At 62.1% G+C, this 26,538-nt stretch overlaps 2 protein-coding genes across 4 annotated transcripts in view; one reads left to right on the top strand and one right to left on the bottom strand.

Annotated features, from left to right (window-relative positions):
* The window catches only part of LOC121161904 (maestro heat-like repeat family member 5), a 19,430-nt gene extending 13,837 nt beyond the window's left edge, over positions 1-5,593 (top strand). Inside the window, exons 16-26 of the mRNA XM_040988574.1 lie at positions 324-468; positions 1,253-1,437; positions 1,535-1,672; positions 2,023-2,134; positions 2,225-2,368; positions 2,750-2,926; positions 3,190-3,345; positions 4,653-4,775; positions 5,023-5,125; positions 5,301-5,375; positions 5,496-5,593. Coding sequence (XP_040844508.1) covers positions 324-468; positions 1,253-1,437; positions 1,535-1,672; positions 2,023-2,134; positions 2,225-2,368; positions 2,750-2,926; positions 3,190-3,345; positions 4,653-4,775; positions 5,023-5,125; positions 5,301-5,375; positions 5,496-5,593 — 1,456 coding nt within the window. The remainder of the gene's footprint in view (positions 1-323; positions 469-1,252; positions 1,438-1,534; positions 1,673-2,022; positions 2,135-2,224; positions 2,369-2,749; positions 2,927-3,189; positions 3,346-4,652; positions 4,776-5,022; positions 5,126-5,300; positions 5,376-5,495) is intronic.
* Positions 5,594-18,699: 13,106 nt separating this feature from the next.
* ADGRB1 (adhesion G protein-coupled receptor B1) overlaps positions 18,700-26,538 on the bottom strand; it is a 47,496-nt gene continuing 39,657 nt past the window's right edge. For all 3 annotated transcript variants that reach the window (XM_040988534.1, XM_040988535.1, XM_040988536.1), the window contains exons 24-30: positions 23,512-23,683; positions 22,725-22,820; positions 21,367-21,406; positions 19,605-20,278; positions 19,274-19,309; positions 19,075-19,182; positions 18,700-18,897 (exon numbers count right to left, since the gene is read on the bottom strand). In XM_040988534.1, coding sequence (XP_040844468.1) covers positions 18,700-18,897; positions 19,075-19,182; positions 19,274-19,309; positions 19,605-20,278; positions 21,367-21,406; positions 22,725-22,820; positions 23,512-23,683 — 1,324 coding nt within the window. The remainder of the gene's footprint in view (positions 18,898-19,074; positions 19,183-19,273; positions 19,310-19,604; positions 20,279-21,366; positions 21,407-22,724; positions 22,821-23,511; positions 23,684-26,538) is intronic.

Here is a 26,538-nt window from a genome sequence, read left to right as displayed (position 1 = left end):
AAGAGGGCAGGGCTGGGCATCCTACGCGCTGCACAGTGACTGGCCAGATCCCTGGGGGCCAGCTGTGCTCCTGGGCAGGAGTGGATGCCTCACTCCCTGCCTATGGGCCACAGGCCAACTGCGTGAGGCACACTTAGCTAGGCTTCCCACCCAGGACTCCCAGGCCCCTTGATGACTTGCTTGTGCAGGGATGGGAGGCAAGCCCAGGTGGGAGTGCTGGGCTCGGATCCACAGCCCACCCTGGTCATCACAGCCTAGCCCCCAACCGCCTGCCGGGGGCCGGCTCCTCTCCAGCCAGTGGTGGGACAGGCCTGTGTCCGCAGGAGGACCCTGCCCCTGTGGAAGGCCCTGGCCGCAGACTGCCGGCTGGCCCGCAGAGTCATCACTCTGCTGTATGTGAAGCTTAGACTGAGGCCACCCCGGGACGTGACCCGCTCAAGCTGCCAGACCCAGCTCATCTCCCTGCTGGTGAGCAGCCCTGGGCCACACACGCGGGGTGGCTGGGCGGCCCAGGATGGCCCCGTGCTGACCTCACTGTGCACCTGACCTGCAAGGTTGTGTCAGAGGGTCATCGTCTCCTGCTTACTGTGACCCCCACTGCACAGAGCCCCACCCCACCAGGTCCCCGGATGTAAGCTGACCGAGCACCACGGGTGCACTCCTGCGGACACATCAGTCCCTGTGGGTGCGGGGACCTGCTGTGGTGACCAAGCTGAGAACAAGAGCAGCTGGGGCCATGGGCACGGCAAGGCTGTTCCTGGTGGCTGTGGACAGTGGGCTTGGCCAGGGGCCCTACAAGGGCACTGGGCAGCCGTGGCTCAGCGTGACCCAGGAATGACCCTGCTGGGCCTGCCCTTTGACAAGAGGGCTGGGGGCGGGGAGGAGTAGAGTGCTCAGCTGCCTCCAGTGGCCAGCTGGGCTGGGGACATGCTGACCACAGCTCTGTGCCGCTCACAGCCTGGCCCTGGGGGAGTGGGGCTGTTGGGGGTCAGCCCCAGGGGCGGTCACAGCCTAGAGACCAGCACCTTGGAGCAGGGAGCCGGGCAGGACCAGAGGCCTGCCCTGAGACTGGCAGGGCTGAGGCCAGAGGGCGACCACCCCGGGCAGAATTGAGCAGTGATCAGCCCCCCGTGGCATGGGGAGGAAGCAGGTTCATGACCAGCCCAAATGGATGTGGCCATGGCCGCCAGCTCCTCCCTGCTGGGGGTAACCCACGGGGGTACCCCAGGGTCCACTGTGTCATCCGTTACAGGCCCTGGGCACCATCTACGAGCTGCTATACACCCAGGAGTTCAGGTCGGCAATCCGCTGGGCCTTTGCCGGCATGCTCCTGGGCCTGCTCACTCAGCTCCACTATCTGTTTGAGCTAGGTGTGGTGGAGGGCATGGCCGACTACCAGGAAGACATGCTGGACAGCAAGCCCCTCGGGCCCTGCAGGTGGGACCCCAACCCACCTCTTCCCTTGGCACATCCAGGTCCCCAGATCTGGGCTCAGTGCTGGGAGTGAACGGGGTCCTGCACCTGTTGCCTGCAGGACCTGCCTGGAGGCCCTCAAGGGGCTCTTCTGGACAAGCAACTACTGGGAGGTCTTCGCCTCCATCCAGCTGCTGAGGGGCTGGGAGCTCCTGGAGCAGCTGGACACCTATGCAGATGGGGTGATCCTGCTGGCCAGGTGAGCCATTGCCTTACTTCCATTCCAGATTAGCCCAGGGGCAGGTGCTGGTGTGCATAAAGGCCCGGGGTGGGATGGGCAGGCATCGGGCCACACTCAGTGCTGGTAGGGAAGCAGGCATTGGGCCGCACTCAGTGCTGGTGGGGAAGCAGGCATTGGGCCACACTCCGTCCTGGTGGGGGAAGCAGGCATTGGGCCACACTCCATCCTGGTGGGGAAGCACTCATCCCCAGGGGCAGGTGTTGGACCAGCTACCTGGCAGCTCGAGTCTGCTTTAAGGGGAGAGGTGGTGCTGGGGGCCAGGTTGCCTTGCAGCTCTGTGGACTCCCGCAGCCCCCTGTTGCCCACAGGGCCATGGTACAGCATGACTGTGAGGTGAAGGCCGTCTTGGGCCAGGCTGTCATCTCCCTGAAGAGTATGGAGGAGCGAGACAACGTGGTAGCCATCCTGCTCCTCACAGAGGTCAGCCCCTCCCTGCCCACAGCACCCTGCCACTGGACCCCCAGCAGACCCACCGCTGGCCAGGCTGACAGCCAGCACGGCCCTTCCCAGTTCCTCCACAGCCCTGAGGTCTTCCAGTATGCGTCTCGGAAGAAGCTGGACAACCTTCTGAGCCAGGGCCTGGGCAACTGCAACCAGCTGGTGCGGGCTATGAGCCTCAAGGGCCTCAGCAGCGTCGCCATGCACCCTAAGAAGGTGAGGGGTGAGCTCTGGGGAGGTGCTGCAGGGCATGTGTGCTCTGAGGACAGGATGCTACACTTTCTATCTTGGAGACGACCACTGCTGACCAACCCTTGCTGCCGGCCACACCCAGCAGGGAGGACTCTGGCCCGGCTCCCCTGGCCTGATGCTGGGGCTGAGATCCAGGTGCCCCGCTGAGTCTGGTCTGTTTGTTCTTTATGCTCTGTCCCAGGGCTGTGCGAGGGGCACTGTCCAGCTTTGCCCTCCCTCCTGACTGGTCTCCCATTCTGCCCCCCACTTCCACCAGGCCCAAGCTCCCAGCCCACGGTGGTAAAACTGGGAATCCTGGGTCCCCTGGACAGGCTCCCATGTGGCGGCGATGCCTCTCTGTTCCAGGTGTCCTTGCTGAGGAACCGTATGGCGGGGCTGCTGGAAAGCTTCCTGCAGCCAGACAGCAAGGACCTCACGGGGCTGATGGCAGTCCTACACGACATCCTGCAGTGTCTGGGCTTGCAAGGTGTTGTCTCCGTCAGCCTCAAGCTCGCCCAGCACCTGCTGTCCTTGTTCGAGAACGTGAGCAGCTGGATGGCCGCTGAGAAGGGCAGCGGGTGGGGGAGGGGCCCACAGCAGCCCCGGGCCCTGGCAACCCTGGCTTGCCCTGGATAGGGTGGGGGCACTGCTTCCTGCCAGTCTGCCCAGGAGTGGACGCTGCTTTGATCTTTGGCTTGAGTCTGGATGTGAGGGCAGGTAGCTGGGCAGAGAGGAAGGGGTTCCAAGGAGGCTAAAAGGGCTCCACTTGTGGCTTGCCTGTCGGGGTGCCTGCCTCCCTCCCCCAGGAGCAGGAGGAGGTGCGTGGTGGTGCCATCTTACTGTTCGGAGATGTCATGGCAAGCTGCAGCCGGAAGACCCGGCAGGCGTTCAAGAGCCTCGCCTTCCAGGCCGTGGTGCCCCTGCTCTTGCACCTGGTGGACCCCTGCCCCCAAGTGGCCTTGGTGAGCTGTCCGGGCTAGGTCCCCCGCTGTCGGCCTGGGTGGCTGTTTTCCATGCTGGTTGCTTAGGGTTGGCCTCTTCCTCTTTTCTGCAATCCGCCTTTCTCTCCTGGAACTTTCCCAAGAGATGCTGAGAAGTGTCACATCTTCTTTACCTGCCAGGATCCCACCTGCCCCAGATGCATAAACTAGGAGACCTCCAGACCCATGGCTAGACTGAGAGGATGCGCCCCAGGGCTGTGTCTGCAGGCTCAGCCCTCAGCTAAGAGCTTGGCAAAGGCACTGTTGAGAGAATGTGTGAGCGCATGGATGGATGGAAGGAATGATGTGTGAATGGATAGATGAGTGGATGGATGGATGGGCAGATGGGTTAGTGGGTGAATGAATTCATGGATAAGTAGGTGGATGGATGGATGGATGAGTACATGGGTGGGCAGGTGTGTGAATGGCTAAATGGGTGGGAGACCTGTAGAGGCACAGTATCTAAGTTTAGCAGATGATATGGTAGGGGCACCAAAGTCGGCCGCTGTGGGAGACCCATTTGGATCCGGACCCCAGAAACTCCAGGGTCAGGTTGAGCTATCAGGATGCTAAGCTACTCCCCTGGAGAGAGGCAGGGGAGTAAGGCTGGCTGAGCTCAGATGGCCCATTCATGTAACACCTGCCGTGGGCAGAACCTGGCGTGGAGGCCGGGGGCAGAGCGCTGCCTCAGGGCCCCAGGCAGGGTGGCCCAGGAGAGAGGGGACTGAGGGCTTTGGAGATGAGAAGTGGGTGGCACAGTGTCCCTGGCCCAGCCAAGCAGGGAGCAGCCAGGCGTGGGCATAGTGGCTGTAGTCTAGCAGGGGCCATGACCCTGACCCCAGGTTGTGGTCTCCGTTCTCCATCCTGGAGATCATAGGACAGGGTGAAGTGGCCTCTGTATCCTCATGAGGTCATCTGTGTGGTGGTGGGTTGTGGGGGGCGGCACATCATCTCCAGCTCTTTGAGGGTCCCATACCTTAAGCACTTTTATACCCTGAAGTCCTGGGGGTCGGGATTAGAGGAGCCCACATGCAGCCCAGGGCAGACAATGCCTGTAGGAGTCTTGAGACCAGAGGCCGGGGCTCTTGAGGGCGGCATATGGCCTGTCGCTGGGTTGGGAGGAAGCCTGGGGGAGCTAAGATGGCTGCTGGCGAGACGTGTCCCACGAGCGAGAACAAGGCACCAGGTGGCGTCTCGGCTTTCTCAGGAGGCACAGGCAGGGCCCCGAGTGCCCTTCCGGCCAGCTGCCTAGGGGCCCCCGTGTGAGTGTCCCCTGTGCTGGCCTGCAGAAGTGCAAGTCCACGTTCCTGCGCTGTGCCGTCCTGCTCAAGTGGGAGTTCCGGAAGGAGCTGTTTGGCAAGCTGGCGTGGGGTCACGGGCTGGGTGCCGAAAACGATGTCTTTGTATATGTGGTAAGGTGTGGGCCCCCCCGGTGGGACGGGCCTCGCTGGAACTCGGTCCTCCCGAGCGGCTGCACCACATCTCCAAACCCCCTCTCCTCCACCCCTGCCCCGCAGGGTGCTGGCCAGTCCCGGAGGCAGGGTGGGCTGGGCCCGTGATAGAGCCGGCTCCTAGGGCCCAAGCCCCAGGCTGAGCGTGGCTGCCCATGGCCAGGCCTGGTGCACGAGCTGGCTCCAGCCTGGCCTTGTGTGCCTGCAGGTGGAAAGCAACTTTGGCAAGTACCACCAGTTCCTCCTGCAGGCCCTGACCTACCTGGGGAGCCCACACAGGCCCTTAAAGCTGGCCGCCATGAAGTTCATCGGTAGGCACCAGCCCCTGTCCCCCGGCTGCTTGCGCCCCAAACCTCTGCCACAATCATGTCTCCGAGCGTGCTACAAAGGGCCTGCCGGCCAGAGTGGCTGCGCCCCTGAGCCGTGGCCAGCTACCTCAGAGTCGCAGCCTCAGTGGTGGCTCTGCCCCTGCCGTCCAACCTGCAGGTGCCCTGCTGCAGGACTACCTCACAGAGCTCTGCTTCTATCTGAGGAAGGGCGACCTGTCACTCGTCAAGAAATGTGCGTGGGGCTCGCGGCCTGCACCGCCTGAGCGGCGGTCCTGCCTCTCCTGGCCTCAGATGGGGCAGCTGGGAGCCCAGGACAGGCTGCGCAGGCCCTCACAGGGCGTCTGTGCTGCAGGCTTCGAGCCCCTGAGGGAGGACAGAGACTTGGCGTGCCGCAGGTTCTACCGGAATTTCCTGGAGGACGTCACGGAGCTGGCCCGCAACGTGCCCTGAGCCAGCCTCGGCTCGCGGGGTGGGCAGTGGGCGCGTGCTTTTTTACCTAATTCTATTAAATATGACAGAGTTCGCACTGGCCTCCAGGTGCAGCTGGGGAAGCCGGGTCACAGGTTCTGGGCCGCTGGGCGGGGCTCCCAGGACTTCCCACTGGCCCTGGGCAGCCCCGCCCTAGTCTGGCTGGCCCCAGTGAGTGCCCTCGCGGTGGGCTCAGCCCTCAGCCTGCTTCTTAGGGTGGCATTGGCTCTGACACCCACAGACGCTGGCTGTGGAACAGAAAAGCTCGCAGGGGATCCAGGAAACCTCAGGTGCTGGCCCGAAGCTGGAGGCGTGGCTCTGGTTGGGACCCTGGAGGTGGTGGCTGCTGTTGGGGGCGTTAGGTATCGGAGATGGGGCAGACTCCTTAAAGGGGCGTGGTCCGGCAGTGGACACTCCTGCCTGAGACCTCCTCACAGGCCCCCTAGCCGTGGGCATCTTGTCACAGCAATGGGAACACAGGCATAGGTGCCAGATGGTGCCACGCCCAAGTAGAGCAGGGAGCTCCAGGCTGTGCTGGGTGGGGGCTCCACGAGGGTCACGGGGCAGTGACCTGGAGGAAGTGGTCACCGTCCTGCCAGCCCTGCATATGCAGGCAGAGATGGGGGGTGACAGAATCTTGGTGGAAGAATTAAGACAGTCCTGGGGGAGCAAGATGTGGGGCAGGGCCCCCTCAGACGAGCTGTGAGAGCGAGGCCCGTCCTTCAGCTGGGTGGAGTGAGGTGCAGACGGCAGGCCGGTTGGGCGGCTTGGCAGAGATGAGAGCTGGGCCCTGGTCTGGCTGAGGGTCTGAGAAGGGTTGGGGTGTTGCTGGAGGGTCTGCTGAGGGGAAGGGCTGACTTCGCTTCAGAGTCTCAGAGCTCAATGCTGCCAGCCTGGGCACAGGGCTCTGCAGGGTCCCCCGGGGAAGCTGAGTGTACACAGGCTCTTGCAGCGGGAAGCACTGGGCGGCTGCAAGGTGAGCTCTCTCCCCTCCGTCCCCTCCCCTGCCGGATGTTACTCCCCCTCAGGCCCCCCGTGCACAAGCCTCACCCTTTCCCTGGCATGTGGGCTGGTGGCAAAGGGAAGCAAGCTGGTGGAGAAGCCACACAAACTTGCTAGCGGTGACGGCTCCAGCGCTCCGGGCCAGGGTGCCCGCCCAGGAGACCCTGGGCACGGGGCTTCCTCCTGGCACTCCCAGGCTGTGGTGCCCCCTGGACAGCTCTTGGTGCCCACTCCGGGCTGTGATGCCCCCTGGGCGGCCACCCAGTGGCTAGATTGAGATCTAGCTCTGTGTTTCTGACTTTAACATAAACAAAAAGCAAGAATTTAAAAACAAATTCTATCAATTTTATATAAAAAGTAAAGAAAGATAAAAAAATGCCAAAATCAGGCAGATTTAAAAACAAATGGGAATCTTTACCTGGCAGCAACAGGAATGGTAAACCTTGACGAGGCCAGGAACGCCTGGGCACAGAGCCAGGACAAGGAGGAGGGCACTGCACGGGGAGCCCTCCAAAGTGGTGACAGACGCAGATGGGCCAGGCCCACCACGCACATGCGCTGGCCTTTCAGGCTAAGCCCTCGCCTGCAATGCCAGCAAACCATGTGGATGCAGACGACACAGCTAGGGCGGGTGTCCACGCCCCTGAAACTGCTGCTGCAGCCACGCAGTGGACAGAAAACTAGGATGTCCCCGTGGAACACGTGCTAGTCGTGCGAGGCTGGTGAAGGGACACGGAGCTTGAACATCAGACTGGGAAGCTGGCTCTCGTCCCAGCAGCTGCATGGACACATGACACATGACCTCGGGGTTAGAGCGCCATCCCCAGGGATTCTGCAGCTCACTCCAAATGTGTCTGAACCACCACAAGACAGTACAGGAGAAAACCTAGGGGGCCCTGGATTCACTGCCGGGTCTTTCGATACAATATCCAAAGCACCGCGGGGTAGGGGGAAATCGGTTTGAGCTCTTTAGAGGCCTGTGAGTCAGCAGCAGGCTTGGTTTGGGGAAGGAAGGACAGAAAACATCTCCAGCACACACGTGTGGTCAGGGGCATAGGTCCAGCACACACGTGTGGTCAGGGACATAGGTCCAGTACACACAAAAGGTTGATCTATTTGGAAGTGAAAGTTCCAGAGGCAAGAACAGAGAGAGAACCGTCCATCCATTGGACCACTCCCAGATGCCGCACCAGCCAGCCAGGGCTGGCCTGAGCCAGGAGCCATGAGTTCCAGGTCTCCCACACGGGCAGCAGGGCCGGGGTATGACAGCTGTCCCCCTCTGCCTTCCCTGGTGTGCCAGCAGGGAGCTCTGACTCAGGTGGGACAGCTGGCAGTGGAGTCTGTGTGCCAACAGGAAGTGCCAGAGTCAAGACGGTGCATGCCACCAGCCCCTAAACACAAAGCCAGGCGGCAACTGTAAGAGAAACCAAAGTCTCACACTGAAAAATACAAGAAACATTCGCAAAGCCGTCCCAGCGCAGCGCGGCGCGGCGGACGGGAGAAAACCACAAGATTGAGAGCAAATGCTTGTTTTAAGTTTATTTTTATTGGAAAGGCAGATATCTGTCTGATGGTTCACTCCCCAAGTGACCGCAACAGCTGGTGCTGTGCTGATCCAAAGCCAGGAGCCAGGAGCTCTTCCGGGTCTCCCACACGGGTGCCAGGTCCCAAGCCATCCTTGACTGCTTTCCCAGGCCACAAGCAGGGAGCTGGATGGGAAACAGGGCCGCTGGGATTAGAACCAGCGACCATATGGGATCCTGATGCATGCAAGGCGAGGACTTTAACCACTATGCTATCGTGCCGGGCCGAGAGCAAATCTTTAGGGGCCATCCCAGTGTTCACCAACCAGCATAGAAGGCTGATGAGGCCAGCAGAGCCCCAGGGACCAGGGCAGTGCCTGTGCCCGACACAGCTTCAGGGCCCCAAGGAAGGGAGGAAGACTACGGTGGCAGAAAAGGCAAGCCAGATGGCTGGCGAGTTTCAAATTTAGCAGACAAAACTCAAGATGCAAACAACCAAAATCAATCCACAGCAGAAGGTGCCGGCGTCAGGCTGCTGTGCCCGAAACAACAGCATCTCCAAGTCAGGCAGGGGAACGGGAACGAGGCATGACAAAGACGGCTGGGATGGCGGCAGATTTGTCCACCTTCAGCAAGCTCGGCAACGTGAAGGCTCACACTGTACCCGCACGCCCCACAGCCTAGCCCGCGGAAGGACAAGCCTCCGGACTAAGGGAATCGAGGGGAAAGTTGTGACCCTAGCCTAGCCAAGAAGGGACCCAGAGCCAGTCCTCCAGGGTCAAAGCAGACTCCCGCCAAGAGCAGACCCCTCTGGGAGAACTGAGACGCAGCGGCTGGAAGGCTGAGCCAGGGGGTACACCAGCAATCTCGGCCGGCCAGCCGTGAGCCGGGGTGTGTCTCCCCCAGACCCAGGCAGCTTGTGCTAAGGGTGCAAGGGTGAGGGCAGCAGACCCGAGAGGCGGAGGCCAGGGCGGCATCTGAGTGGCACTCCAGACGGGGCCATGTTTGAGTCAGGTTTTGCTGGCTGTTCTCTCTTCCTCCTGACCCACCCTGGCCATTCCTGCACCCCAGCACACCACACCGAGCTGCCTCCAGCCCTGGGGCTCCCTGCTCCTGGGCTGTGACCCCCAAAGGTTGCACTGGTGAAATAAGAGCCATGCCCCCCGACCCCACCAGAGGGTCTTGCCCCAAGAAATGCATAAACTTCACCAGACCCCAGAGAGGAATGTTCCTGGTGGCTCCCATCCCAGTGGACGGGGCTGGAGCAGCTCGGGTGCCAACAGCACCGGCAGCAGCCCGGAGAGGAGGCAGCGAAGGGGCTTGTGCCCCGCCCCCAGGGCCAGGGCAAAGTCCCCACCTCTGCTCGTGACTGTGTGACGGTGGAGGCTGAAGTGGTCCCCACCCCTCCCCTGGGATCCCAGGGTCCCCGCCAGTGGGGCCGCTTGCACGCTTGGTGTTTGGTCGCCTCTTCTGTTTCTCGGAGAGGGTGTGTGCTGCCGGGTACTGGGGACCCGGAGCTGTTCTCAGGCGGCCACGTGCGGCAAGAGCCCATCTGCACGGCATTTGGGAGGAGGAGGAAGAGGCAGGAGGAAGAGGAGCAGTTGCCAGGGGGTGAAGGCGGCGTTTGCTCGGAGAGGCCACAGGGGGACGTGGCGGGACGCAGGTCCTGTCCTGGGCTTGGTGCCCAGTGCATGCATTTGGCTCAATTCATTGAACCCTTTATGTTGGCGGGTCTTACATAAGAGACTCCTCAATCAAGTTGACTGCAACAGGTGCACACTTTAACTTAGCCACCAGGGCCAGAGAAATATGGCTGTGCATAACTGCATGTACTCTGTGATACGCTTCTGGCTGCATATGTTTAATTAAAATAAGCCACACCAGATAAGACAACAGATCAGACGTGCACACAAGCAGACGGAAGGAGCTGCCGAGCTGGTGGAACACAGCATGTCCTGGGATGACTGCACTGCTGCGAACGACACTGGCTGGAGGGGGCACTGGCCACCTTCCTGTTGGCCTGAAGCCACCACGGGGCAAGGGGGCACTCACAAAAGCACTCCTTTGCTGGGGACAGGCTGGGCAGACGTGTGGGGGCGTGCTGTCACCAGCGCTCGGTGCTAAGTGTCATGGTCTGTGCATCGCGGGGACCCAGGGCTGGAGCTGGGACACGCAGCTGAACCCAGGAGTGCTGAGCACGGAGCGGCATGGTGCTGCCTTGGCTGGCAGGTACACAGCTAGGCTGGGCCGTCTCCACCCCTTAAGATCGAGTAGGTTAGAAACAAATGTTTGGAAAACATTTAGAATCCCTTTAGAAAGTAGCAGAGGGGGCCCAGCGTGATAGCCTTGTGCCTAAGTCCTCGACTTGAAGCTCTGGGATCCCATATGGGCACCGTTTCTAATCCAGGTGGCCCTGCTTTCCATCCAGCTCCCTGCCTGTGGCCTGGGAAAGCAGTCAAGGACGGCCAAAGCCTTGGAATCTTGCAACCGTGTGGAGACCCAGAGGAGGGTCCGGGCTCCTGGCTTCAGATTGGCTCAGTTCCAGCAGCTGTTGAGGCTGCTTGGGGAGTGAATCATTGGATGGAAGATCTTCCTCTCTGTCTCTTTTCTTTGTCTCTACATATCTGAGTTTCTAATAAAAATAAATAAATCTTTAAGAAAAAAAATCAGCCACAGGTGACTTTATAAAACAAAAGGAAGAAAAAACAAGAGAGTAACAGGTCAAAAATGTAGAGCAGGTGCAGAGCGCTGACGTGCCAGGGGGTCCCGCCCCGGCCGGGGGGGGGGGCAGGCCTCAGGTCAGGAGGACGCACCCTCAGGGGTACAGGGAGTCACACCAGCCCAGGAGGGCAGGCCTCAGGCCAGGAGAACACACCCCCAGGGGCGCAGGGAGTCACACCAGGCCAGGAGACACCAGGCTCTGGGGGTAGCCACACTGTAGCTCAGAGGTGCTGAGTAGTTGCATGGCCAACAGCCAGTCTGGGATCTGAGCTTATTTCCAATCGTTGTGCGCAGTGAACTTTCTGAGGAACTTTGCGTGGGTTTCAAAGTTTTCTACCATGAGCCCAATGTGATGGTTCAACTGGCTAATCCTTCACTTTGCAGCACCGATATTCCACTTGGACTCTGGCTCGTGTCCCAGTTGCCCCACTTCCCATCCAGATCCCTGTTTGTGGAGTGGGAGAGCAACAGAACACGGCCCACGTGCTTGGGCCTGAAAGAAGCCCCTGGCTCCTGGCTTTAGATCGGCTCAGCTCTGGCCATCGTGGCCACTTGGGGAGTGAACCAGTGTATATCCGACTTTCCAATAAAAATTTTAAAAAGAAGTTTTTCCATCAAAATGAACTTGGAATTCTATTTCCTCAGACTTCTGTGGAGTTGTCTCTTGCTGTCGAGGGGGCGTTTACCGAAGTCGAGCCAGGTGGACTGTTGTGACATGGCTATGTCAAGATGTGCAGTGGGCGTTGGCACCATGGCGCAGCCCGTGAAGACCACCGCCTGCGGCACCTGCATGCTGTCTGCTCTACTTCCTGTCCTGCGGCCTGCTTACCTTCGTGGGAAAGCAGCAGAACAAGCTCCTGGCCTGGCCTGTGTCTGGCCAGCCCCGGCTGTTGTAGCCATTTGGGAAGTGATCAGTGGGTCGAAGACCACTCCCTCTCTCCCTCTCTTCCTGTCTCTCCTTCTCTCTCTCCATCTCCTTCCCCGTCTCCCTCTTTCTCCTTCTGTCTCGCTCTTTCTCTCCCTCTCCCCCCACTGGGCCAGCTTAGGTCCAGGCAGCATGTTGCTAACCATGTACTGTCGCTCTGGGTTCGGCCCCCAGTTCAGGCGGAGCTGGTTCTCTGCGTGGCTTACGGAAGCCAAGGCGCCCTCAGGCTCTTGTCAAGGAGGTGCGTCACACCTGGGACACGACACGCTGTGACTCGGCGACTAGAACACGTGGGAATGCTTAAAACATGCGTGGTGGTCCTGATACACTTGAAAGCTGGGAGGAGTGCCCAGGGGCTCAGGGGCCCAGCGGCCCCAGCGACCGAGAGAAAGCCGCGACCAGGGGCTGTTAGGCAGAGCACAAGTGACCCCTGAAGGAGCTGAGTGCATCACAAGCCAGGAACACCTGGTAGCATTGGAACGCCAAGCAGCAGGCCGAGTCCCAGCGCCCTCCTCCCCACCTCCCTCCGGCCACAAACAGAAGGAAGCTTGACCCGCCTCGGTGCTGTCCTTGCCGAGGTCAAGCAGACATTCCCATCCAGAAATGTTTCCACTGCCGAGTGTGCGCAGATCAACACCTGCCATGATGACAGGGCTCAGCCACAAGCATGCACAAACCGAGGGGCTGCTACCTTCCCTCCCTCCCCAAAGCCCAGGCTGCACACCCTGGGCGGCTGCGTCCCTCACATGATCACCCCGCCATGTGGAGGTGGTCCTGGGCTGTCTCTCTCCCCCTCTCCCTCTTCTCCACAGCCACCTTTCTTACTGGAATAAAAACCTCCTGTGAGACCGGCTGCATCTGGCTTTTTTTGGTTTGTAGCAATGAACGCTACCAGGAGCCACCCTGGGTGCTGCAGGAAGACCCGGAGGAGGGGAAAGCGCAGCAGGAGAGAGACAAGAGCCCAGCCCCAGGAGTCCTGGGGGAAGGGACTCACACCCAGCCCAGCCCACCCACAGGCCAGCCCGGCTCCTTCCCCTTGTTCTGCTCCCCAGCCTCTGGCCAGGACTGCAGCATGACAGCCATTCCGTGTGTGGGTGCCTAGCTGGGGTCAGAGCTTCTAGGGCAGCCGCCTGCCATCCTGTGCCTCAGGGGGCAGCCAGCAGCGCCAGCCACGTCTCCCCATCCCGTCAGGCCCTTTCTGGGTGCCCCCTTCCCAGGAGCCTCCCCGATGACAATGCCCACCGTGTCAAGACTATAGGGACTCAGAGCCCAGCCGCGATGTGGCAAGTAAAACCACTGCCTGCAGCACTGGCATCCCAGATGGGCACCGGCGAGTCCTGGCTGCTCCGCTTCCCAACCAGGTCCCCACTAACGTAGCCGGGAAAACAGTAGAGGATGGCCCAAGTGCTTGGGCCCTTGCACCTATGTCTGAGACCTAGAAGAAGCTCCTGGCTTCAGCCTGGTCCAGCTCCGGCCATTGTGGCTCTCTAGAGCGAATCAGTGGATGGAATACCTCTTTCTGGTTCTGTCTCTTTTTAGCTTGGCCTTCCGAGAGGACTAAGGCCTGGGCCTGTTGGTGGGTACCCTGTCCTCAGCTCTAGGACCCACAGTCCGACCTGGAACTCACCCCTTTGTGCGCTAACCTCCTGACCACTGCTGCTTCACCAACAGGGCGTTCCCGGCGTGTCCTGGTACAGCTGCAGGCAGGGGAAGGTGGCCTGTGAGGGAGAAGCTGTGACTGCAGCTCAGGGTCGCTCCTGCAGGCAGTGCATCCAAGCCAGGCTGCTCAGTAGCCCAGGCTCAGCCGAGGCCCTGACCCCAGGAGACAAGGGGCGGGGGCTCCGCTCTCAGCACCTGCTTCCTGACCCTCAGGAGCTCTCTGTCCCCACCCAGTCAACATGCCAGAAACCAGGACGGAGGCCCTCAGATGCCGGGACCTCACAGGGGCTGGGGGCTGATAAAGCCAGAGGAAGCAGAGAGGAGTGGCGTGGGGGGTTGCCTGAACCCCTGGGCCCCCTCCCCCTGGCTGCAGAGCCTCACAGCTCTGGCCCGGAAGGACCAGGAATTCCGGCTCCTCCCCCGCCCCGCCGCCTGGGCCCATCCATATGGCATTCCCAAGAGCCATATTGAACCCAGCAACACCTCCTCTGCCTTCCGGGACAGCTGTGGCCATGGGGAGGCTGGGCGCGGGTGGAGCCAGCCGGGGGCGGGGCACCATGTGCTTGCTCCAAGGGGCCATGCAGTTCACCAGTTCAGATTGGAACATCCATAGGGGTCTTCACGCAGGCCACCACTACCCCCTGGCAGGCCTGGTGCTGGCTCCCCAACCTGGAGCCGAGTGAGTGGAGGGGGCCGGGGCCGCATGTTCATTGTCACCCTGCAGTAACTGGCAACGGCTCACACGAGCTCCTCTGTGCCACCTATTCTGAGGGCCTGGCAGGAGCCAGGCTGGGCCCCTCCCTGCCTGCAGGGCCCTGGCAACCAACGCCAGCACAGGCACTATTCTGGGGTGAATGACCCTGATCTAGGAAGGTCTCACCTTCCTGGGGGTCCCTCGCTGCCTGCTGGGGTCCGGGGCTAGAGCTAGGTCTCTGTGGTACAGGTGGCAGGTGGGGGTGCCCTGCAGGACCAAGGGAGTGTGTGGGGTATAGAGTGGGGTACAGCCAGCCTAAGTTCCAGCCCCCATCAATGCTCTTAAGAGTCTGGATGCTACTCCATCAAGTCCATGAAACTGCTCGGTGCAGACCAGGGCCCAACTCACTGCATGTTAGTCTGCTCACACCGAACTAGCTCATCACACGACCCCTGCACCTGGCGAGGATGGGGTGGCCGGTGAGACTCCAGCTGCCTGTCCTCACCAGACAAGAGGTTGTGAGGGCTGGCCCCGGGGTGGGGCACTGCTGATGAGGGCACTGCCGGCTACTGGAAGGCTCTGGAGCCAGTACATGGGAAGTGGGATCTGGGTGTGTGGGGCAGGGCACTGGACAGAGGCCAGGAGAGGGCAGAGGCAGCGGGCAACCTTGCAGGGTGGCCATGAATGGCACTGACAATGGTGAGGGGTGGTCAGTTTGGTGCAGGGGCTGAGTGGAGAACAGGAACCCTCACTTCTGCCCTCAGATGGGCAGGGCTGCAGGAAGACCTTCCAGACAGCAGGAAGATTAAGAGGCCACTGCAGGGCACTGCTGGAGGTGCCAAAACCCTGAGCCAGGTGAGGTCCTTCCTGGGCCTTCACCTACTGTGTGGGACCTGAGGTGCTGGCAGAGGAAGTCAGGAGGGCACTTCTTCCGGGTCCAAAGTGCGTGGGTGTGGGTGTCAGGCTCGGTTGCTGCCAGCTCCGCCTGGTGACTCAGTCTCATCATTGTGTTGGGGTATCCTTCCTTCCTCCCATCTGCCAGGCACTGCAGCTGCAGCAGTGAGGTCACCCTGAGCTGCAAGACCCTGCCCCATGTCACCGGCACTGCCTTTGGAAAAGAAGACCACAGTGGCCTTGGGCATTGCAAGGCCTAAATCACTCTCCATCACCATCATCATCACCACCATCACCATCACTATCATCACCACCATCACCACCATCACCATCACCATCATCACCATCATCATCACCACCATCACCATCACCATCACCACCATCACCACCATCACCACCATCACCATCATCACCATCACCACCATCACCATCATCACCACCACCACCATCACCACCATCACCATCATCACCATCACCATCACCATCATCACCACCATCACCACCATCACCATCACCATCACCACCATCACCACCATCACCATCATCATCACCATCATCATCACCACCATCACCATCACCATCACCACCATCACCACCATCACCATCATCACCATCACCACCATCACCATCATCACCATCACCACCATCACCATCATCACCATCACCACCATCACCATCATCACCATCACCTTCATCATCATCACCACCATCACCACCATCACCATCACCATCATCACCATCACCATCACCATCATCACCACCATCACCATCACCACCATCACCATCATCACCACCATCACCATCACCACCATCACCATCATCACCATCACCATCATCACCACCATCACCACCATCACCATCACCACCATCACCACCATCACCATCATCACCATCACCACCATCACCACCATCACTATCATCACCATCACCATCATCACCATCATCACCATCACCACCATCACCATCATCACCACCATCACCATCACTACCATCACCATCATCACCACCATCATCACTATCATCACCATCACCACCATCACCATCATCACCACCATCACCATCACCACCATCACCACCATCACCACCATCACCATCACCACCATCACCACCATCACCATCATCACCACCATCACCATCACTATCATCACCATCACCATCACCACCATCACCATCACCATCACCACCATCACCATCATCATCACCATTACCACCATCATCACCATCACTATCATCATCCATGTTTCCAGCTCTATGCAGACTCACCACCACCTCACCCTCACTAGATTCAAGCCAATCACAGACGGGCCTCACTCAGCCCAGGTGTCGTGTGAGATGGCAAGGGGAAGGTTGGCAGAGGAGGGGTCTCAGTTTCTCCTGCAACATGCTGCGGGTGTAGGGTTGTCCTCATATTGGCAGTGCAAGAAGATTGAGGGGCACAAGGAATATCACTGTGGTGACCTGGCTGGTTCTGGGGCCACAAGGAAGGAGTGGAAGGCAGGAAGAGTGACCCCACTGTGTGAGGGACAAGGGCACGGTCAGCATCAGCACAGACAACACGTCACCGCAGCCCTGGGCAGGACTCTTTCTGCTCTGCCTCGTTTCCAGCCCAGCGAGCAGGATGCATGCAGGAGAGGCCACTGCACAGGAGGTGCCCTGCTCACACTCACTGCCCTGCTCACACCCACTGCCCTGCTCACACCCACTGCCCTGCTCACACTCACTGCCCTGCTCACACCCACTACCCTGTTCACACCCGCTGCCCTGCTCGCACCCGCTGCCCTGCTCATACCCACTGTCCTGCTCACACCCACTGCCCTGCTCACACCCACTGCCCTGCTCACACCGGTCATGTATTTTCCTGTAACTTGGGTACTGGGGTACTGCAGGCAGGAGAGGAGGAGAGGCAGGGAACCACTTCCTTGCCTGCACAGTGGTCACCCCATTTGAAGCTGTAAACCCTTGGCCCCTGCTGTGTGCTGTGGGGGTCAGTTGCTCATGGCAGTTCCCGGGGAGGTTGACTTGGCCTCCTGTCACAGCTGGGGGATGGGCAGCCCCAGCCCTGTCCAGGCCTGCAGGTATCAGGGTCCCTGAGAGTCAGGGACACAGCAGGGAGCTTGTGGAAGCTATCAGACCGTGGCCAAGCCACATGCTCACAGGGGCACCCTCTGCACTAAGGTGAACATGGCCAGTCTAGCTGGGTCAGGGCCTCCAGGTCGCATGTGCAAGGTGGCGGCTGGGGGCCTTGGCATGATCACAAACCGTATTTGAGTGCTGGCCACTTGCCAGTGCCGGGCCCATGATGCCCTCCATCCCTGCCATCACTTTGGGTCCTAGCGCCACCTACTGGTCACTGAGCAAGATAGTAATTAACAAGCCCAGAGAGACAGGGCCCTAACCATCACCAACATCACCACCAAACACCATATCAGCACCAACATCATCATGACTACCAGAACCATCATCACCACCATCACCATCACCACCATCATCACCATCCATGTTTCCAGCTCTATGCAGACTCACCACCACCTCACCCCTCACCTCACTAGATTCAAGCCAATCACAGACGGGCCTCACTCAGCCCAGGTGTTGCGTGTGATGGCAAGGGGAAGGTTGGTAGAGGAGCGGGGGGGGGGGGTGTCTCAGCTTCACCTTGGATCTAAACAGGGCAGATGCTGCTTCAAGCCTGGGATGGTGAGGACCCAGCTGTGCGGGCCTCTACTGAGCCCTGAGCCCTCACTCCTACACATGGTGGCCAGGGACCCTCTCCTGGCCCCCAGTGCCTGGGGGCACTTGGGACCTCAGAAGGGGCTGAAGAGTGGGCTTGCTGCCTGTGGGCTTGCTGCTTTGTGGAGAGGCCACGTCTTGGGGGTGGGGGTCTGTGTCATACACCCACCTTCACAGCCACTCCCCAACCCTCACTCCATCCTCCTCTTCACGGACAGCCCTAATCCTCACAGATATCCCCCTCAAAGCTGGGTCCCCACAGTCTCCACTGCCTCATGGGGCTGAGTCGGCCCTGCCACACGTGGGGCAGCAGGACACCAGGCTCCTCAGATCGTGGGCTGAGGATGGGGCGCCCCCTGCTGGCCCACAGACTTCCTGCACGGTCAGGATCAACACAGCCCTGGGTTTTTAATTCTTTTTATTGAAGAAAAGAAAAGGAGAGAAAAAATAGATTCCCCACGCGGCTTCTTCCCGGAGTGGGCTTAGTCCTGCCCGGGCTCTCCACCTTGGTCTGGGGGGCCCGGGGGCCCTGGAAGGGAGTGGGGGAGCTGGCTGCTTTCCCGGGGGTTAGGGGTGTCGCTAAAAAACGGGGCCAGGCCAGCGGGCCGCGGCGTCCGGGCTGTGCGCTGGCCCTGCGGCCGCCCGCCGGGGGCTGGACGCGCGGGCAGCCCCGTGGCCGCCTCCTGTCCGTCGTCTGGCTCTGGCGCCAGCCCCGGGCCTCGGCCTGGCCGCGGGCGCGGAGGCGAGGTGCGCCGGTGGCGGGGTGCGCCCGGTGGGGTGGCCCGCAGGCGGGGTGCGCCGGTGGCGAGGTGCGCCGGTGGCGGGGTGCGCCCGGTGGGGTGGCCCGCAGGCGGGGTGCGTGGGGTGCGCGCGGGGCCCGGCCCGCCACCCCGCCGGCGCCAGTGGCGGCCTTCCCGCCGGCCCGCACCCGCGTGCGTGCGGCTCACACCTCCGTCTGGAGGTCGATGATGTCCTGGCCCACGAGCGGGATGGTGGCGCCCGCCTTCTCCCACTCGACGCTGCGCAGCTCCAGCGGCGCCGGCGGCGGCAGCGGCTCCAGCTCCTTGCCCCAGGCCGGCGCGCCGTGGGCCTTCCGCAGGCTCTCCCACGGCCGCTTGTTGGGCGTCTGCTGCTTCTCCGGCTGCTGGGCCGAGGGGCCGGCGGGAAGAGGACGCGAATCAAGGGGGCCGGGGCCAGCCTGCACGCCCCCGCCGGGGCCGCCCGGCCTCCCTCGCCCGCCCCCTCCGGGCCTGGCGGGCCGCGGGACGGCGGAGGTGCGGGGGGCCACCCGGCCCGGGGCCCCTCCCCGCGCCCCGACCTTGCCGTCCGCGCCCAGCGCCTCCTTCTCCTTCTCGACCGTGTGCTGCAGCTTCCGGTTCAAGTCCTGGAACATGTCCTGGTGTCGCTTCCGAGTGTGCATGACTTTCTAGGGGAGGGGAGGCAGTGGGCCTGAGCGGGGAGTGGGGGGCTGGCCCTGCTCCCCGGGCCGGGGGCGGGGGAGGCGCTGCGGGACCCACCTCAAAGTCCAGCTCTGCATACCGCGATTTCCGCCGCTGTGGGGAGGAGGGTGGCGGGCGGTGGGTCCCGTGGCGCGGGAGCTGGGGAGACCCGGGACCCCCTGCCCGCACCCTTCCGGATCCAGGCTGGGCCTTGGAGAGGGGGCTGGGCAGAACGCGGGCTGCTGGGGCCACGAGGCCCAGGCCCTGCCCCTTGCTCACCTGCTCCCCAGCCTGAGTCGCAGGGTTGCATCCCCACGCGCGCGACCCCCGCCCCACACCACCCCCCAGTGCCCCTCTGCAGGCCCCGGGGGAGTCCAGCCCGCCGGGCCGCTGCCCCAGGCACGCTCACCTCCAGGGAGCTCGCGGACAGGGTGGCCACGTTTTCGCTCTTGGCCCCAGAGCCCGCCCCGGGCTCCCCCGGCTCCCCCAGGCTGGGGGGTGCCGGCTCCAGGGCGGGCGGTGGGGGCAGGGGTTGCTGGGGCGGCGGGGGCGGTGGGGGCGGCGGGGGCGGGGGCTGGGCGGGGGGCGCCTCCGGGGGCTCGCGCGCGGGCGGGCTGCGCGTGGGGAAGCCGCTGTCCGGCGCCATGCTAAGGTGGATGAGTCGCGTCTGGGGCATCTGATCGATGGTGACGCTGTATTTGGGCTCCTCCTTGGGCTTGGGCCTGAGGGTGGCCGTGGCCGTGGGCAGGATCACATAGCTGGTGTCCAGGGCCTTCTCCTGGGCCCGGCTCAGCTCCGAGTCCAGCTTCTTGAAGATGTCGCCGTCCCCCGCAAAGGAGGACTTGGGCGCCTTGCTCTTCTTGAGCGTCAGCGAGTGGCTGGGGAAGTCGGGCAGCGGCCCGCTGGGGTAGTGGGGCGAGCCGTGCAGCTGCAGCTTGGAGGTGTTGGCCGGCAGGCTGTTGAAGTTGGGGGGCGGCCCCTTGGCGTGGGCCAGCTTCAGCTTCTCCTCCTCGGGCAGTGACGGCCGCTTGAGCGTCCCCGTGATGGTGGCCGTGCGGCAGGCGGCAATGTCCTTCTTTAGCACTGTGGGGCCGGGGGGCGGCGGGCGCAATCAGAGACTGCTGGGTGGACCGCGCCCCACCCCGCCTCCCCAGGTGCTGCTGCGGCAGGCACCCGGAGAGCCCTGGTCCATGCAGGGCAGCCCCTGGCCGCCTCAAGGGCTGGATGCAGCTGGGCATGGCAGGCACACAGCCCAGCCTGAGGTGCCCTGGGCTCCTCCACCGGGCTCTGCCTGAGGACCACCTCCCATCCTCCCTCCTGCCAACCTGCCTAGCCCCCACTGGATACAGGCTGTCCCCTCGGCCCGACCCCAAAGCCTCCACAGCCTCTGGCCCCACCCTTGTCAGGTTCCATCTTCCCCCAACACCCAGGGGTCACAGCCACCTCAGGACACACATGTTGCCATGCCAGAGTCCTGCCACCCCAGCACAGGGGGCCACACACCATGCTCCGTACAAGCAGGGCAGTTGCCCAGCACCTGGGCTGGCCCCGGCCTTACATACCCCCACCCCATCACGTCCCTCCCCAGCCTGGTCTCCCCTCCGCTGCGGGCCATGCACCCCTGTCTGGGGGCACTTGTGCACGCTCTGTCTCACACACACCCGACCCCACAGTCACTCCTCTAGGAAGCCCTGAGGTCTGCAGGGGCCTACACCGGGGCACTCCCAGCCCTCCGCAACAGCAGCATACAGTGTGGCTCTTCCCATTGAGCAGTGGAGTCCTTTTTCGTACTTGCTGCCAGGCAGGTCCCCTTCCCGGCCCTCCCTCCTCACCCCCATGACAATGACACGAACACGACACACGATGGGGCATGCAGGGGTGAGCGTATGAGAGCCTCGCAGCCCCACCACAGGAGTGAAGTCGGGGAGGGCTGGGGAGCCCCAAGGACCCTGACCGTGAGGGATGGCTGGGCCAGCAGGGCTGCTGCTGGGCACAGGCTCCAAGGAGGGGTTCCAGAAGTTTCCTCTGTGCATGGGAGGCAGGTGTGGTGGGTGGGCTACGAGGCGGGATGGGACAAGGACACAAGTGCACACAGCGCGGCCGCTGGGAAAGAGAAAGAAGCAGGAGGGCAGGCCCGGGCCCCCTGTCACTCTCACCTGTCGGGCGCTCACCTGATCTACAGGCCAGATCCACATCCTTCTCGAAGTCCGTCTGCAAGACAGGCAGAGGGCGTGGTGAGGCAGGGCAGCCGTGGCTGGGGCAGCGTGTGCACGGGCGTGGTGAGGGTGGGGCAGCCGTGGCTGGGGCAGCGTGTGCACGGGCGTGGTGAGGCAGGGCAGCCGTGGCTGGGGCAGCGTGTGCACGGGCGTGGTAGGGCAGGGCAGCCGTGGCTGGGGCAACATGTGCACGGGCGCAATGAGGGTGGGGCAGCCTGTCCATGGCACATGCCATGTGCCCTGGCCTGTCTGCACGTGTGACATATTCACGGCATGAATGTAAGTGTGCATTTGCTTGTGGACACGTTTCAAGGTTCTGGGATTTGTGTATGGCTGTTGGCGCGTGAGTGCCTGTGTGTGCATGCTTGCATATCACTGTGTCTGAGTGCCTGTGTTGGTGGACGTGTGTTGGCGTGTGAGCATGTATGTGCGAGTGAGATGCAAGCATGCGTGTGAGTGTGCAAAGCGTTCACGTGGAGTACGTGTGGGGGCGTGACTGTGGACGCGTGCCACGCCTGTGGGTGTGTATAGGCGTTATCAGTACAGCGTGTCAGTGTCCATCCATGCATGTCTTTGTACCTCCGTGTATGTGTGCACACCTGTACGTGGGCTGCCTGAGTGGGAGGGCCTGTGTGCGTGTGTGAGCCCCCACCGGCAGCACCCGGCCCCCTCTGCCGTCCCGCAGGCTGCGGGTGGAGCCAGGAGGAGACCTGGAGGACGGGAAGCTGCACCCAAGGCCCTGCCCCTGCTCACTTGCACAGGGAGACACTGACATGAAACAGATGTCCACTGCAGGTGCTCACCAAGGCCCTGGGGTTGGAGGCCAAGGCCCTGCCCAGCCCCTAACACAGGGGCAGCAGATGCCCCATGATGGTCTAACTGGAGGCCCAGGGGCTGGTGGCTGGCAGGGGCAGGCAGTTGCACAGGGCCTGGGCCTGGGGAGGAACAGACCATCTAGCACACAGGCGGAGGGCCTGGTCAGGATCCGAGTTCAAGGGGGAGAGTATGGGTTAGCTGCCAGGGAAGGAGGCTGGGAACCGGCAGGGTGGGCCCAGCATCAGGCAAGACAGGCACTGCCCGCTCCTGGGCGGAGCTCCAGCACTGGGGCCCAGGTGAGGGGCAGGAGGCGTGCAGGGGCCAGGTGAGCCAGGTAGGACAGGGCGGGACTGGGTAAGCCTCCTGGGCTGAGGCTGAGGGTGGCTAGGCATGGCCCGAGGGGCGCCAGAGCCCACGACCTGGGCCAGCCTCAGTTCCCCCAGCTGCACCTGGGGTGCAGCACGGAGGCCAGAGTGTGGGGCAGCCCCCAGTCCTACCATGAGCTGCGCGTGGCCGTTCTGGAAGGAGCCCCCTGAGTCCCCGTTGCCCTCTTCCTGGCGGTCCACCACACGGCACTTGACGGCGTCCTGGACCTGGGGAGAGCAGCGGTCATGAGGGGCACCCAGAGCAAGGGCCGACCCTGCCACAGCTGCCCCCTGCGCCCCAGAGTAGCCACCATGGGCAAAGCCGAGGCTGTGGGATGGCCCTGGGGTGGCAGTGGGCAGAGCCAAGGCTCGAGGACAAGGGCACCAAGCACAGAGGGCTTCCCAGCGGTGCCCTGTACAGCTGTGGCCAGGTGGCACCTGTGTGCCCCAGTCCCTCACTCTCATGGCCCTTCTTCCCTGCCACCAGTCGGCTGATCTGAGGCACAGAGAGCACCGTGGGCAGCCACCGAGCCACTGGCACCAGAGAAGCCTACAGGTTCTTTCTATTGGGTCACAGGGTGGGAGGGCACCCTGGCTCTCTGACCAGGACCAGGGTAGGCACGGAGGTGGCCTGCATCCCCTGTCCCATGCCCCGTGTCTGGCCTGGAGCTCGCTCAGCGGATCCTTGGGGGCCTCCTGCCCAGCGATGCCTGTGGGACTGGCTGGCACCCACGTGGGGCTTCCTGCAGCAATGCGTGTGATGCTGCAGCCTCCCCACATCTCCTGAGCAGCTCTGGCTGGCACAGCATCCCCAAGTGCCGCCCATGGCCGTCAGCCGGTGCCAACATGTGCCCAGGCCGTCCCAGGACCACGGGGTACAAGTTGGGCTGAGGAGCTGGGAGGGTGCAGGCCCACGCACCTCTCTCCGCAAGATGCAGTGAACCATGACGATGACGAACCCCTCGAGGGAATCGAAGACGGCAAAGAGGATCTGGAAGAGGGCGGAGCGGCGGTCGGTGACGGCGAGCACGGCCGACATCCAGGTCAGCGCCAGCAGCGGCAGCACCACGCAGGAGCTCCAGAGGGAGGCCCTGGGGACGGAGCGCGTCAGCCGGGCCTGCCCTCAGGCCGGGCTGCCCCGCCCACGCTGGTCTCCTGGCTCTCCTGAGCGTGTCCTGGGAGCTGGCGAGGCCACGAGGCCCTCGCCCCCAGCACAGGGCAACATGGCCACAGGGAGGTGGGGAGGGAACCGCAAGGGGTGACAGGACAGACAGGCGAGGGCAGACAGACGGGCAGGGACAGAGACCGACGACAGGTGTTTCTTGCTCTGGGGCTGTGTCCGCCCTCAGTCCCACTCTCTCCTCCAGGAAGTCCTCCGACTGCCACTGGTATGCACGAGGCAGCACCGGCAGGTGCCTGACACATAGCTGGCATCTGGGCACCGCTCTTCCCTGTCACCTTGAGGTTAGGTCCCGGGCAGCTACTCTGCCTCTGTCCTTGGCACCACCCACACCACACCCATTGCCCCCAAAGTGCCCTCCCAGGTCTGCTTCTGCAGCAACAAAGTCCAGTGGGAGCTGTCCACCCTTGGTTTCCACCAGCTGACCCTTCCACTCGCTCCCCGCCCCCCCAAGCCCCACTGCCTCTCCTCTGCCTGTCGCTTAGTTCAAGCAGAGTTCCTCCAGGCCCGGCACAGGCTCCTGGGATGGGGCCCACAGTCCCTTCCCCTAACGGCTATGAGGTCTGCCTACCTGCAGACCACCCCTCCAAGCATCACCCTTCCCAGTCGGGACCTCCGTCTTCGGCCAAGGCAGAGGGTCTGCATGGTCCCCCGCTTTCCCAAGGAAGGCACTCTGAGTGAGACCCGGATCCCTGCCTGCCCCGGGCGACCATCCTGTAGCTCCTATGGCAGCCGCCATCCCCGGGAGCTGGGCTAAGTAGGTCCAGACGGAGAACCTGGCCTTCTGTGGCTGCCAGTGGTGGCAGCTTGAGGATGCCCAGCCCAGGAGCCCAGGGACACAGCGGAAGCCCCGCCCACCCTTGCAGGTGCCCAGGCAGGCTGTCCTCTCTCCTGAGGCCCCTAGTGGCCAGCTTCCCCAAAGCCTTCTGTTCAAGGAACAGTCACTGCTCTGCACAGAGCAGGGCTAGGATGCCCCAATGCCCAAGTTCACAGCGCCCAGCACTGCCCACAGCAGAAGGCACCTAGAGTGAGCAAACTCCCTGCCGACCTCGCCAGCCTGGCTGCTACAGCCCCATGCTGTGGCTGCCACATGATCTGCACACACAGACACACACACACACACACACACACACACACACACACACACACACAGGCTCAGCCATGCAGTCACACACACACACACAGGCTCAGCCGTGCAGTCACACACACACACACACACACACACACACACACACACACACACACACACACAGGCTCAGCCGTGCAGACACACTCACACACACACACATACACACACATACACACACACAGGCTCAGCCGTGCAGTCACACTCACACACACACACACACACACACACACACATACACACACACAGGCTCAGCCGTGCAGTCACACACACACACACACACACACACACATACACACACACAGGCTCAGCCATGCAGACACACATACACACACACACACACACACACACACAGGCTCAGCCGTGCAGTCACACACACACACAGAGGCTCAGCCATGCAGACACACACACACATACACACACACAGGCTCAGCCATGCAGACACACACACACACATACACACACACACACACACACACACAGGCTCAGCCATGCAGACACACATACACACACACACACACACACACAGGCTCAGCCATGCAGACACACACACACATACACACACACACACACACAGGCTCAGCCATGCAGACACACATACACACACACAGGCTCAGCCGTGCAGTCACACACACACACACAGGCTCACATGTTCAGTCACACACACAGTCTCAGCTGTGCAGTCACACACACAGGCTCACCCATTCAGTCACACACACACACGCTCACCTGTGCTCACTCACAGATGCAGACACATGTTCATCAATGTGACCACCTGCAGGCATGAACCACACACATGCTATCCTTTCATACACTCACACACATCACATGTACACTCAGACACACATGTTCATAGCTGTGGTCACACCCACACCCATGCAGTCAGGTGTAGACACAGGGAAGCCACACCTTCCCTGGGGCCAGCAGGCCCCACCCGACCTCACCCCTCCCTGGCCCCTGGGCCAACCCCCGCAGCTCGAGGTGGAGCTGAGGAAGACTCCAGAACCATTCAGAAGTGTCCAGAAGCAGAGCCACAGCCCCTGTCCCACTCCCCACGCGCTGCCCAGGGCCCCCTCCTGGGGCAGGGCAGGTGCCTGGGGCGGCACTGGGCAGAGGCAGACATGGAAGAGATGAGAGGGGAAATCAAGAAGAGGCAGAATGCGAGATAGTGGGGGGCCACGGAGCCGGCCATGGCGGCAGGGAACTAACATGGCGTTACTGGCGGTGTTGGAGGTGGCGGGGAGGACTCTGCACCCGAGGAGCTGACTGCAAGTGAAGTTCAAATCCTGAAACAGAAGCAGAGCCTGGGGGGCAAAGCCCAGCACACACCTGCACCTACAGGAGCCAGGCCAGATATCAGGGGGTGGCACAGAGGTGGCAGACAGTGCCAGGTCAGTATGTCCATGTTCACGGTCCCAGCTCTGGAAACGGCCAAGTGCACACTCCTTGCCCTGGGATCTGCTCAGCCTGCCGGTCAGGCATGGCACTGGGCACCAGCAAGGAAGTGGGCCAAATGAGCCCTCCTGTGTGGGGGCAGGACTGGCCAGTGGCCACCCAGCAATAGATGTGTGTGTGTGTGCGCACCCAGCTTTATACCATATGCCACTGACCCTGTGAGTCGACGCCCACGTATACCTGGG

The sequence above is a fragment of the Ochotona curzoniae genome, unplaced genomic scaffold (assembly GCF_017591425.1).
Source record: "Ochotona curzoniae isolate NIBS_2020 unplaced genomic scaffold, NIBS_Ocur_1.0 contig_4917, whole genome shotgun sequence".
Classification (NCBI taxonomy): Eukaryota; Metazoa; Chordata; class Mammalia; order Lagomorpha; family Ochotonidae; genus Ochotona; species Ochotona curzoniae.
This window is presented reverse-complemented; position numbering and strand designations above follow the sequence as displayed.